Genomic DNA, 13,756 nt, shown 5'->3' with positions numbered 1-13,756 from the left:
TTGTTAATGGATGCAATTAGAAACTGCTAACATGTTTATATCTCAACAGGATTGATGCCTTGAAAAAGTCATCTTAGTAGAAATGTTTTGGCTGCAGGGCGTCCCATGGGGCTAGTATCAATTCTCACCTTTTAAAATGTTAATAAACAAGCTATTTTACAGGAAACCAGAGCTTGTAAATGTAAAACATAAGATAAAACATTTTAAAGGTGGGGCACCCTGGTGGACTTGGGGGTCAAAGTGCAGAAACAAACCGCACCATTAAAGAAACTGGTGAAAGTAAGAAAAAACCTGTTAAAGGAGCTTAAACACAGTTTTGTTCGACATCCCCGGTGTATTAAATGGACAAATAAATGAACCTTCAACATTCAAAGGTATGGTGGACGGAGTTTCAGGTGTTGACAAGCAAAACAGCCACTATGCACAGGTCTCCAGGGTGCGACTGCGACAAACCAATCGTTATTGGTGGCACCAGTGGGTCTAAAATCCAGTTATTAAGTTACTTTATAATATTAATAAATAATAATAAACAATATTTTAAGGTTATCACAATTTCGTGTTGCGTGTGCTGTGACTTAAAAGAAGAAAGTCATGTATTTGCAACAAGTGATGGAATGTAACTACGTAGATTTACTCAAGTAATGTATTTAAGTACAACTTTGAGGTACTTGTACTTCACTTGAGCAGAACTGGAGTCTGAGTGCTAAGTTACACTTATACCGTCTTCTTAATGCTTAGCCCACCTCTCCGTGAACTGACCGATGCTTCAACCCACTCCAGATCACTATCACGCACTCCTTCAGCCCACATTTCACTCTCTGTCTCTTTTTGTCTATAAACCTGACAAAGTCGAGTTTATAATCCAGATCCCGGTACAACAGACTCTGCTGAGAGCTAACCTGCCAACCCCTGACTCCTTCATGACCCATATAAATGCAGTCAGTCTTTCGTGTTGTGTATTCACTCTACATCATCCAGACAATGCCTGGGGATGCCCACGCAGTCTGTGCACTCAAGACCTTTTGCACTTGTTGCCTGATGTATGTGAGCATGTGTTCATGGATATGTCTTGCGTGTAGACAGCACTCTTACCTCTGTAGGCGTGTAGCTCCTGGCTGTGTATCCCTGGTGAAGAGGTGGCCGGTTCTCCAGGGGTTGGGAAGAGGTGTTGACAGGATAGAAAGCTGATCGCAGGGCTTGATTCTGGGTTTGGCTGTGGGAGAACGTCTGAGGCTTGGGCTGGAAGCTGTGGAAGTCTTGATTGTTTTCTTTGATGCCAGAACTGCCATAAAAGTCCTGATAGGATGTGAGCTGAGCATCTTCCTCCCTGAGCCTCTCTCGCTCTCTCTCAAGCTCCTTCTCTCTTTCTTTTTGGAGACGTTCCTTCTCTCTGGCCATTTCCATCTCTTGTTCTCTCTCTAACTCAAGTTCCCTCTCCCACTGTCTCACCATCTCCTCTCGTTCCCTCTCCTGCTGAATCTCCCTCAGCCTTGCCCTCTCCATTTCTAATTCCCTCTCCTGTCTCTCCTTCTCCTGCTGCCTCTCCCGTTTTCTCAGCCTCTCTTCCCTCTCCCGTGCCCTCTCCTCCCTTTCTCTCGCTTGTTCCTTCTCCTTCTCTTTCTGCCTCTCCCTGCTGGTACTCACAGACATCCTCCTGGCTTCCAAAGTGTTTGTTTCCTGTTGAAGTCCACCCTGGTAGGAGTATCTCCTTTGGCTTGGGTGCTGACCCGGCTCCCCTCCTTGGAGCTCAGGATGGTGGGGGGGTTTCTTCTGCCTGCGACTGGACAGACTGGAGACATTTAACCCAGACATACCCTTGCTTGTCTCCTCGAAAAACTTCATTCTATCTGCAAATGGTAGGATATCTGACTCCTCTATCCGAGAACAAGAGGAGGAGCGACCGTATGAGGAGGTGGATGAGGAGGTGAAGGCACAAACCCCATGCCGGGACCCAATGACTCCCAACACTCTCTCACTCACGACTCCACACTGTCGTTCTGGCTCAGGTTCTGGTTGTAGTTTGTGCTCGGGGGTCCAACGCCAGCGTCGGGCTTTGCCAGCTGGAGCTGGTTCCTCCACGACTCTGATGCCAACACCAAAATCGGGCAGTCCTGGGTCCAGAATCTGGACAGACCTGGATAGGTTGGTTGTTGACTGAGGCTGAGTCTGCAGGACATCATGGTTTGATTCAGTTGAAGTTTTCTCGACTGGTTCTGTGGTGCTAGCATCTTGGGGACTAACAGGTGAGGCAAATGCAACTTTGGTACTCCTTTCCTGGGCCGGCAGGTTTGGGTCTGCTCCCTCCTCATTGAGGTCTGGATCCTCTTCCTCTTGGACAGTTTCCCCACTACAGAGCAGCCCTCCTGGGCCACGACTCCTCTGTAGTTGAGCCTTTTTCCTCTGGATTTCATTGCGGAGGTTGGTAGCAAAACGATCACTACGGCGACGGTTTCGACGATTGTTCCTGGACTTCTTCATGTCCATCTCTCCTTCTACATTCTCTTTTTTACCCTCACATCTTTCTCTGTCCACTGCTTTATGCTCCTCCAGTAGGGTGTCCACACTGGCAGCAGCAGTAAGAGGCTCAAAACCTCTCTCTAGTATCGGATCTGAGCTCAACCTTCCCTGGGCAGAGGTTCCACTGGGGTCCCCTGGTACACTCACAGAGCGGCCCCAAGGGTGGTGATGCTCAACTGGGGGAAGACAACCACCATTTACACTCATCCCTTCCAGTCTATCACCTGAACCTCCATCGTCATCCCCTTCCAAGAACACAGATCCTGGGGTGGAGCAACGGCTGCCTCCAGATTTGTTTGATTGGGTGTGGAGGTGGTTGTGAGAAGCTTCTTGGTTTTCTCTTTTGGTTTGGAGTGACGAATGGGACCACTGGCTGCTACAAGGGGACACGGAGCGATCAGGAGGGTTTGAAGGATTGTAAGGCTCCGATGAAGAGCCGTCACTGTTAAACTGCAATAAGTGGAGTTGCGTAGCCAAGAGCTTCTCGGGGGCGCTGTGCCGGTGCAGCTCCGTAGAGGAGTGCTTGGTCGGAGACTGTTCTTGAACCTCTATGCAGGATTCTGCGGGTAAGGAGCAAGGACGAGAGGAGGTGATGGGGTCTAGGGAAGCTGTCACTGGGTCAGAGAGGTGATCTGAGGTGGTCTCTGAATTGCAGTCTTTATTAGCACTAGTATCACATCTGATATGTCTAACGTCTGTAGTCTGTCTTTGGAGAAAGTGCGATTCTAAGGTATCTTCTTTGAGATTCCCAGTTTTGTCATCATCTTCTGGTGCAGGGAAGCCGTTTTGGATTCCTGATTCAACATTCAAAGAGGACTTGTTTTCGTCATAGTAACAAGAAACACTGGAAATTTCAATCGGAGCGGAAACGCAACGTTTGTTGGCGACATTAGGACGACTCCGGGTTGCCCTAAAACTGTCCTTCCTGGTTGGAGGCTGAGGTGGGTTCTTCTTTCTCTCACCGCCGCTTTCTCCATTTCTTACGATTTCAAAGTCTCCTCCCCTTCGCTCCTCCTCATAACAGCAGGAGGAAGGCCTTTCTTTTACCCGAACAGGTCTTGGTCTTGGCCTGGTCAGCGACCTGGACTTGAGCACTATAAGCTGTGCTTCATCAGGGGCATTGCCAGATGAGCTCCCCAGGGTTGAGGTATCGGCACCAGGGTAGCCTCGACAGGCCGGCCCCAGGCTCTGGAGGAGGTTATCCATGGAGCAGGCTTCACCGGGCCTTAGTGGCACTGTTGCGTAGTCAGATGTGTTTGAGCTGGCAGAGAAAGAGCTGTAGGCAGAGTCTCTCTTGTTGTTGAAGAGGGTGGGATCCACAGGTGAATTATGGGAGTCGGAGTACGGCTGTGCGGTGGGTGTCGGTGTGTCCAAGCTCTCCATGGAGCCCAGGGAACTGCTTCTTTCAGTGGAGGAGTAAGGTCTGGACAGCTGACCCCACTGCAAGGACAAGTCACTGCAGAGATAAAAAAAAAAAAAGACAATGAAGATCAACTTCAGTGTTTCAGAAACAGACATCAAATATCCCTTTAGGATGTTTAGCTCTTCCTCAGACAAAAGAAAAGATGACCTTAGTCTTTGGGAACTTGTAATGGCCATTTGTCATTGCTCTCTGACATTTCAATGACTATCAATTGAAAGTCAAAGCAACAATAAAGTCCCTTGAGTGAAACAAATGTGGTTTCTCTCTAGGCAGTACCATGTTAAACCTTGATTGACAACATGGTTAACCCTTTTAGAATCAACATACAATAAGTCGTCTTTAACTTTCAAGTGGAAAGCTGCAATTTACCCCGGAGACATTTGCAGTATATCGTTCAAAGATACAACTTTTGAACTGTACAGCTGGGGAATCTGTTTTCTATCAGTCCCGAGCTGAAGATCCACAGCAGCCCCATGTGTTTTTAAAGACCCTCGGAGGAAGCCTCTTAAGGCGAAGAGGGATTTCCTCCTCATCAACTCCCACTGCCCGGAGTCAAACTCTCTAAGTCATCCCTTGATTCCTCTCTTCCTATTTCATTCCTTTCTTCCTCTTGTGGATTCTTCCTGTCCCATCTTCTTTACATCAAGTGTGGAGTCGTTCCAAAATGTAAAGCACTCTTTGAAATGTCAAATTGAAAACAAATTTGTAGCCTTTTACTGGATATTAAGTCAGTTAAGCTTTTTATAGATTACATGCCATGTTTCCAGAGCTTGCTCATGTTTTAGTTAGTACTCACTGATACTTGAAAGGAATACAGTAATTCTTAAGTCAAGTCAATTATGTTTTATCATAGATTTTCCGCAGAGGGCGTTACAATTTGTGCAACATATGGCACCAACTATCCTTAGAAGCTCTGTTCACATAAGGGAAGACTTCCCAAAAACAGGGATAAACCTTGAAAACCTCAGGAGAAACAGAGGAGGGATCCCTCTTCCATAACAAACAGACGAGCAATAAATGGTGTACATTCATCAAATAGTGTGGTTGCTCAACAGGCTGAACTGCACGCCATGAAACCACAGTGTCCCTGGTTTGAATCTGACCTGTGACCTCTGTTGCACATCACTATCTAGTTCCTGTTTTGTCTCCTAACACCAAACAACAAAAAAAGTATTTCCCAACAATCTTCTCGGGGGAAACCCACATTAAGATAAAATGACAGGGAGTTGTTTCAGCAGACGAATAGTTGAGGGAACGGAGGTAGAAAATACGTTAACACATCGTGCTATCTATAGGAGCACTAAGGGGGTAAGGAGCACCCAGGGTTTTTGTGCTTGGCCGCAATCCAATTAGTGAAGCCTGCAAGAAAAATGTCTGCAGACATTTTCATTTTATTGTGGTATTTCTTTTTCCTATAAAGAGAAGAGAGCCTACACTGACCCTTTGTATTTCTTTTGCTTTTTTTATTCAAACAATAGGGAAAGTTGCCAAGGAGACAGAGGCGAGGTTACAGAAGAGAGAAATTTCCTTAAAGGCTTTGATCTCAAACCAGCAGACTATCTTCAGGCTGTTTCTGTGGAATTTATGGTTTAAGATCCATGCACAGATCTGAAAACCGATGGGGGTTCGCTCCTCAGCTTACTCTTATCAAAATATAATTTCTCATGCTCATGCGGCCAAATGTTTTGGTGGTGTACAGACTGTGGTTTTGCATGTTTTAGCCCATTTATTACAACTCACGTATGCTTTATATCACACCTTCTGTCCAAGTTAAGCTTTTGAGTTTCAGAAAAGAACGGATTTGTTTGGCAGACATCGGTTTTCATTTGTTTCTGCACAATATGAGAGTCGACTGGCCAATTACTAATATTTCAGACTTCATCTCAGTGAACATCTCTGTTACCTTATTGTTCTGAGGTAATGTTGTGGAGACTTTCCAAATCTATCTACACATAAACTGCACAGCTACCAACAGACATGAATACGCAATAGGTGTTACAAACTGGAAAAAGTTGGAACGGCCCTGGGAACCTAAACGGCAACAATAAATTGATTAGTTGTCGACTATCAACTTCTTAAATGTGAATATTTTCTGGTTTCTTTCCTCCTCTGTGACTGTAAACTGAACATCTTTGGGTTGTGGACAAAACGATTTATGACAATTTATAGACCAAACAACTAATTGATTAATCGAGAAAATAATGGGCAGATTAATCGACATTATCAAATTCATCATTAGTTGCATCCCTAGTACCAGTCGTCTCTAGTTTATGTGGCAGTTGGTTTGGTATAACTGGTATAATTATTTGCAAATATGGCCTATAAATTAGATTATAAACGAAGGTTGGTCCTGAATTATTACTTAACCATTTTGCTTTGTCTTGTTAAAGACAAAAAATGTTAAATTTAAAACCTTTATCTTTTATTTAGTAGTGTAGTAGTGTAGTTATTGGGAACTTGAAGGTGAGAGGTTACATATAAATGTACATTTTGTGCTACATCCTACTGAAATTAATGGAAAACAACGTCTGCCAGGAAACTTATACAAAACACTTTCAAAGGTCTGAAATGTTAAGTATGACTAAACTGTCCTTAGACATTACTTTGACATTATGAAAGACAGCAGTCATTTATAATAAATATACACTGTGGGAAAAAGAAAAAAACAGTTTCGTTATCTGCCTGAGAAAATTGTCTTTAAAGGAAGTGAGCAATGAATGAGAGAGGAGAGGCTGCTGTATAGATTTGACCTGGGTGACAGAGAGAGGAAGAGAGGAAATGAGACGGGAGCGGGACAGGAAATGACAGTCACTCCTGCCCAATCATGTGGAACATGTGAGGGTGACGGCTGACACAGATAAAACAGCACACACACACACACACAAACACACACACACACACACGTATACAAATACTGTGTGTGTTCAGGCTGCTTGGATTAACTCTCAGTGTCTCAATCAATACACATATTTCATTCGCTGACGGCTATTGTGTGAGAGCAGATGAACTCAGATATCGGTGTGTTTTCTCCTCAAACACTCTCATATGTTGTGTTTGTTGCTTATAAATACACACACACACACACACACACACACACACAGATGCAAACTGTACAAAATGTCCCTCTCCTTCACACAAACACAGTTTATTGAATGTCTTCCTCTCTTTGTCCACATGTTCTGGGAGTCACATGCCATTGTCCAAAGTTATGCCGGGAGCTGCCTCCTCATCAGATCGTGTGTGTGTGTTTGTGTGTGTGTGTGTGTGTGTGTGTGATGAGATCAGGCAGGGGAAACTGTGGGAATAAGAGACCCACACACACACACACACACACACACACACACACACATGCGCACACACACAGTGCTATCTAATCCACGTGGGACTATTAAATCTAATAGTGGTACATTATATCACTGATCCTTATCCACAGCAGAACAGTACAGGGCACTGACGTACCGTGAAGCTGACAAAGACCGAAAGGTTATTTTTATTGTGAGTCAATACACAGACTGTGGTCACTTCCTCTTTCCTCTTTAAAGGATTACAGTTTAGCTTTGTGAGCTCATTCTGCGACACAAAGACTACTGTACTTCTTTTATCTCACCTGACGGGACAATTCAGTCTTTTGTTCCAATTGTTTCACCGTGATGTAAAAATATCCGTTATTACATTCAGAGCTGAAACATTTAGTTGAGTAATCATTTAATGAATGGAAAGTAAAAGATACGGCAACTATTTTGACAATCGAGACTGTTTGGACTCAGTTCAGTACCTGGAATTAGTTTTTTTTATATATATCGCTTTATACCTGCTTTCCCTGTTTTTCTCTTGTAACTGTCCACTTACTTTTGACCTGATTGTATCCATCAATAATATTAGTTTTTTAAGAGCTCATTCTTGATGTCTGTGATGTAGTTTTATATCATAAATCTTGTGAAGGTGTGTTTTTGTCTTAGTCTTTTTGGCTTAGTCTTAAATATTTATAAAAATGCGACTTTAGGAAATCGTGGTCGGCATTTTCTGGTGGTTTTTAGACATTTTAATGCTGAAATGTTACAGAGGATATCTTTAATTACTCGTTTAGTTGTGTGCTAATATTCTAATACTTGTTAGCTGTCCAGCCAAAGTTACATTCTCATTTTAAATTGAACTTATTTTGCACATCTGTTACTAAAAGCCAAGCAAAAAAAGCCAACTGAAACGTTTAGTAAAAAGATAAAATCAGTATAATGGGCAGCTTAAAGATGATTTTTACTCATGGAGGCAACATGTAGAAGTATATACTTTGTCAAAACTGATTTGTAAATTCCCAAAAATGTAACTACGCATCGTGATACCACATGGGAACCAATAAATAGCTTTATTCAACCCCTTTAAGCCTTTTTAGATGTCATGGTTTAACACGTTTTAAGGCTGTTATGGATCTCCAGTCGCCTCAGTAATGCTCATTAGCTCGAACTTGCTACAATCTTACAAAAGCTGTCAAAAAATGTACATTTGAGGGAACAATGGAGGGCACTGTGTCACTCTTCTTCATGACATTAAGCAGAAAAACATCCACCTGGCCCCTGAAGACAGACAAAGAACAGGTCTTTGTCCGTGTGTCTGATTGGTTATCGCGTCGGAATGTTTAAATAGAAGCCATAAATAGACCAATGGGCTTCCTGCGTGGGCAGTGTTGACATTAGCGCACGGTGATGTCACCTGTTTCCTGATGCCTGCCGGCTTTTACGGGCGAGTCATAAGGGCCAAAATCCCCGACGGCGACTTAGAGCCGAAGTTCAAGGGAGTCAGCGACTCATTGTGGGTGATCATGACCTACAGTAATCGCTATGTGCTTTAATCTGCATGTTAGGAAACAGAAGCAACTTCATCAGCTGGAATAAGAGGGGAAATAATTCTTCGTCCACTTCTCACCTGTTGTCGGTTGTGTGCCAGGGTAGTGTGTAAGGGCCGGGGTGGAGCTGCATGGCAGACAGAGGGGGAGGAGGGGGAAGAGGAGGGGAGTCGGCAGCGGGGAGGCAGGGCGGAGGAGGAGGTGATGGAGGTGGGGGAGGGGGAGGGAGCGGCGGCTCCGATAGCTTTGCCAGGTGCCAGGAGTGAGGCCTGTAGAGAGGAACGCTGCGCCTGTGGAGAGGAGAAGGTGAGAGTCAACCATCATGATGCATATGGAGGTCAAGTTAAACCTTGTGGTGGTGTATTTGCTGCATGAACTCTTTCAGTCTAAATATATATACGTGCATCAGAGACAAAGGTCGTCATCCTTTTTCCCCTGGCAGCTGATATCATTTCCTTTTCCATTCTGCAACATCCTCTCGTTCGACCACAGGATCCTTTTAATATGGTTTTCTATCCAAATACAATGAGTTACCCAGGCAAGATGACTAACATGACATCTTTATACGCGACCACAGTTGTAAGTGTCTCCGTAGATCAGAGCTCACATAAAACTGACAGCAGCGATACCTCGCCGACCCAAATTCTGGGGAAACGCATTCCTTAAAAGTAGTTCAGTCTGCCATTAAAAGCTCATCTATGTACAGTAAGGTCTCCAGTCTGATCTGAAGCCAGACATTCCAGTGTATCCCATGATATTTGCTAATACCCTTATACAGACTTCCGATCCCATATGTTAGCCAGATTCAATTCAACCCCCTGCAGACAGTGTGTGTGTGTGTGTGCACGAGACAGAAAGACAAACAGAAAGAGTGTCTAAAAAGAGAGAGACAAGGATAGAAAAGAAAGAAAGCACAGTCAGGTATAAATGTTCCTTTGTCAGAGTCTGAATGGTCCATTATGTGGATATCTTTCAGATTAATACACAGCTGGGAATACTGCTGCTGGAAGGAAATGATGTACAGAGCATGAAAACAATGAAAGCTGCTGACCTGACATTACTCAACCTGACTTTGACTGACTTGAGACTTGTCTTGGACCAACTGAGATTTACTGAGTTTCAAACTTGACTTGGACTTGTCTGGAATGACTTGAAACCAAGCTAAATTTGTACTTGACTTGAACTTTGTTTGACTGTCGTCTTGAAACTTTACTTGCATTTGTCAAAACTGACCTGAAAGTTGACTTGGACTTGTCTCAACAGACTTGAGACTTGACTTCTACTTGTTTTGACTGACTTTAAATCTAACAAGACTCAAAAATGACCTGAGACATGACTTGTCTCACTTGACTGGAGACTTTAGCAAGTACCTAATTTGACTTGGATTTTGCTGAAGTGACTTGAGACTTGGCTAAACTTGAAACATAAGACTTCAACTTGATTTGAACTTTTAGTCACAATTGACTTGAGGTTTGCCAACACTCAACCTTGACTTTGACTAACTAGAGACTTGTTTTGGACTTTTCTGGAAGGACTTGAAACCTGAGAAAATTTGGACTTTTCTTTACCATCTTGAGACTTGACATGTCTCAGTTGACTAGAGACTCAAAAAGTCTCTCGCCTGACTTGGATTTTACTTGACTGACTTGAGACATGGCTAGACTTGCCCTTGGCATCAACTTGCCTTGATGGATTCGAAACATCACAAGACTTGAACTTGATTTTGACTCGGCTCCGTTGATTTGAGGCTTAACAAAAAACAACCTTGACTTAGACTGACTTGAGTTTGGTCTTGGACCTGTCTTCAGTGAGATTGCCAAGACTCGAAACAAAATTTCTACCCGCCCCAAACTTTTCTTGACTGACTTGCAACTCCACTCGGACTTGTCTCAACTGATGTGAGACTTGACTTTGCTAGGATTTTGCTGGACTAACTTAAGACTTGACTTGACTTGCACTCTACTGTCTTTAAACTTAACAAGACGTGATTTGGATTTGGCTTGATTGACTTGATGCAAGACTTGACTTGGGCTTGTCTCAACTGACTTGAGACTTGGCTATACACGCACTGGTTTTGACCAACTTGAAATCTAACAAGTGAGTCAAGCCTGATTGGACTTTTTTGCCTTTAGACTTGACAAAACTCAGCTGACTTGAACTTGTCTCGATTGACTTGATATTGAACAAGATCTGAACTTGTCTCATATGATTTGGCACTTAACTCCTCTGAAACCTGACTTGGACTTGTCCTGATTGACTTGTGACTTGACGAGACTGAAACCTTAGTTGGATTTGTCTGTTGAATTGTAATTTCCTCAAAAATACCTGAAAGCAGCTCTGAAAACAACCAATGTAACAGCTGACGGAGCAGAGTCGCTGACATTAATAAAAAGGTTTGTTCCTCACCAAAAGTCCCCTCGACGTGTTTTCGGTTCAGATTCTCAGAAGGAGCTCAAGAACAAACATGTAAAACGAGACTATTCTTGGTATTCCAGACAAACATTTGGAGGTACAATTTTAGGAGAGGAATGCGGATCCTGGCACCACGAAGGAGAAGGACCATTTCTGAGTATTATTGTTTATGATAAAGCAGGAGCAGGAGAACCATTTCCAAAATAAACACTCTTGTTTCCTGGTTCTGGGCTCCTTAAGAGGGATTTCAATCTGAGCCCACTGATTGTTCGACTCCGCTGACAATGTCCTTAAATTATCCCCTGAGAAAGTTTATGTAGAGCCTGTGTGGGTTTCTGTATGTGTGCCTATGTCTGCATGTGTGTGTGCATGAATATGTGTGGGAACTATCCAAACTCAACCAGACAAAATACCATTATCGAACCTACTACAAACATTAGCAGACCGACCCCCGTCACCACCGCCTTCACTTTTCCCCAAGTTTAGCTTTCGGAGATTGATGACTGAGAAAATTAAAATAAACGATGTGACGCGAAAGTGAGACGGAGACAGAATTTATGACGAAGGCAAAAAAAAGACAAATGTGCAGTTTTGCAGAATGTGATATAGAAAGCTGGTGTGCTGTTTTGTAGCCATGCAGGGGAGAAAGGGAAAGTTCTTCCAAGCCACATAACCGATTGCTGTTTTTTCCAAAATGCTCAGAGCAGTGCTTGAGGGGAGGTCAGCGATCATGTGTCCCAAAAATTTGGGGGATTTACAGCAACATGAACTGCACAGGACCAAAGCTGTGATAGCGGGATGCGGTGGATATTTCACATGTCAGGGAAAAACAACAACTATCCGGCAGTTTTTAACATTTTAAGTGCTATTCTGGTCATTTTAATGGTTGACTGTTGTTTGATTTACTAAAGAGTGAGTAGAGTTTTATCAAATCAAATCTGAGATAAGAAAATGCTGGTGTTTTGCATCTATACATCCAAGTAAGGATGATTGGGTGACATGCAGGTCAAAAGACGTCCAAGTCAAAACCAGCTACATTTGGTCAAAATGTGAAAACTTCTTCCTTGATTAAAAAATATCAACCTTGGTCTCTGGGCGGACTCTAATGAAGTCACTGAAATGTTGTTGCAACAAGTTTAAGTTCAAGTTTGTCAATACAATTATAGGAACAGTTTAAAGCAATGAAATGTAACTTCCTGGAAAAAGTTAGTTGATTGTTGAGTCTAATCCCCGGGTCGTCAGATACTGATGCTTTGTGTTGGCAGCTCACGTCGGACACCAACCCAAAGTGTCAGTAACTCAACAATCAACTAGCTTTTTCCAGGAAGTGACATTTTGTTGCTTTAAATGAATTCTTGGTCCATCAGGAACAGAGTATTGCTTACTATCATCTTTATCTTTCATTGATTAAAAGTTAGGTCAATAAAATGTCAAAAAAGCCAATCAAAAGTTCAAAGACAACAAGATCATGTTGCTTGTTTTGTCCAGTCAACAGTCCAGAACCCAAAGACTTAATTGTTTTAGACATTTTTAAGTATTAGAGATCCAGAGTGGGTTTAAGAGTGAGCTGCTCAATATCAAGTGTTGTCTAAGAGAGACTGTTCCTCCACTGGACTGCCTTGGTTTGACCTCAAGGGCAGATAAGCACTCACCACGGAAAGGATGCAGTACTGCACTTGGTATGACAAGTCGGTATAACTCACACTCATTGTAGTTATCTCAAGGACTTGAGTGAAAAAATGTGCTGCAACCTTGCAGCTCCCACAATATCAGCAAAGGACCTTCAGTTCTCTGCATGAAAAATCCTTCTTGGGGAGTAAAGTGTTAAAAAGCCTTTGTCAGTGACAGTTATGGAGGCTCCATAAAGTCTGTGGCCCTTTTCTTTATAGGACACAGGAAACATACCAACATACTCGCTATTACAAGCAGAACCCACCAAGGCCACTATCAACAGCACGAGTTGATAATAACATAATCTAAACAACTCCCCCTTTCCTGTTTCTGGCACTGTAACCCAGTTGGCTACCTGCGTCTGCTAGAAAAACAAATAGGAATCACATGAATCATGTTTTTTTGAAGAATTCGCCCACATACTGGAGGTAACAGCGTGTCTTTGACATGGAAACGGAGATAATGAGTAAATCAACTGCCATCCTGGTGACCGAGACCAACCAGGAAATCCAATCAGGTTAGCAAGACATGGCAAGCTTCTATTTATAAATACATTCTCAGGGTGTTGCAGAGGTTTTTTTTACACTTCATCTTAACCTAGAAACAACTGGCAAGAAAGAAGAAGAAGAACTGTTGAGTGTTGAGTTTCGACAGCCGTCAAAGGCCGAGAAATTATGAATTCTCCGTCTTGAATGAGCCTCTATGAAAGGGTCCGCTGGAATGTCCCACTTAATGGTCAGAAACTGCCTGAAACAGCTGACTGATACCGCAAAGGTCAGCGCGCATAATCTGAGTCACACACACAGTCTCAATACAGTACAGAACGAATGCCAGACAGAACAGTAGATTCAGACTCTACAGTGTCACTGATAAGGTTGCAATACATGACTTTG

The 13,756-nt window shown here is 43.1% G+C and overlaps 1 protein-coding gene across 3 annotated transcripts in view; it reads right to left on the bottom strand.

Moving 5' to 3' along the window:
- shroom4 (shroom family member 4) overlaps positions 1–13,756 on the bottom strand; it is a 67,895-nt gene that overhangs the window by 11,726 nt on the left and 42,413 nt on the right. For all 3 annotated transcript variants that reach the window (XM_084345065.1, XM_084345066.1, XM_084345067.1), the window contains 2 exons: positions 8,861–9,070; positions 1,093–3,973 (listed from right to left, as the gene is read on the bottom strand). In XM_084345065.1, coding sequence (XP_084201191.1) covers positions 1,093–3,973; positions 8,861–9,070 — 3,091 coding nt within the window. The remainder of the gene's footprint in view (positions 1–1,092; positions 3,974–8,860; positions 9,071–13,756) is intronic.

The sequence above is a fragment of the Pagrus pagrus genome (assembly GCF_965226575.1).
Source record: "Pagrus pagrus genome assembly, chromosome: 22".
In the NCBI taxonomy this organism is placed as follows: domain Eukaryota; kingdom Metazoa; phylum Chordata; class Actinopteri; order Spariformes; family Sparidae; genus Pagrus; species Pagrus pagrus.
The sequence above is the reverse complement of the archived record's forward strand: the minus strand, read 5'-3'. Positions and strand labels throughout refer to the sequence as shown.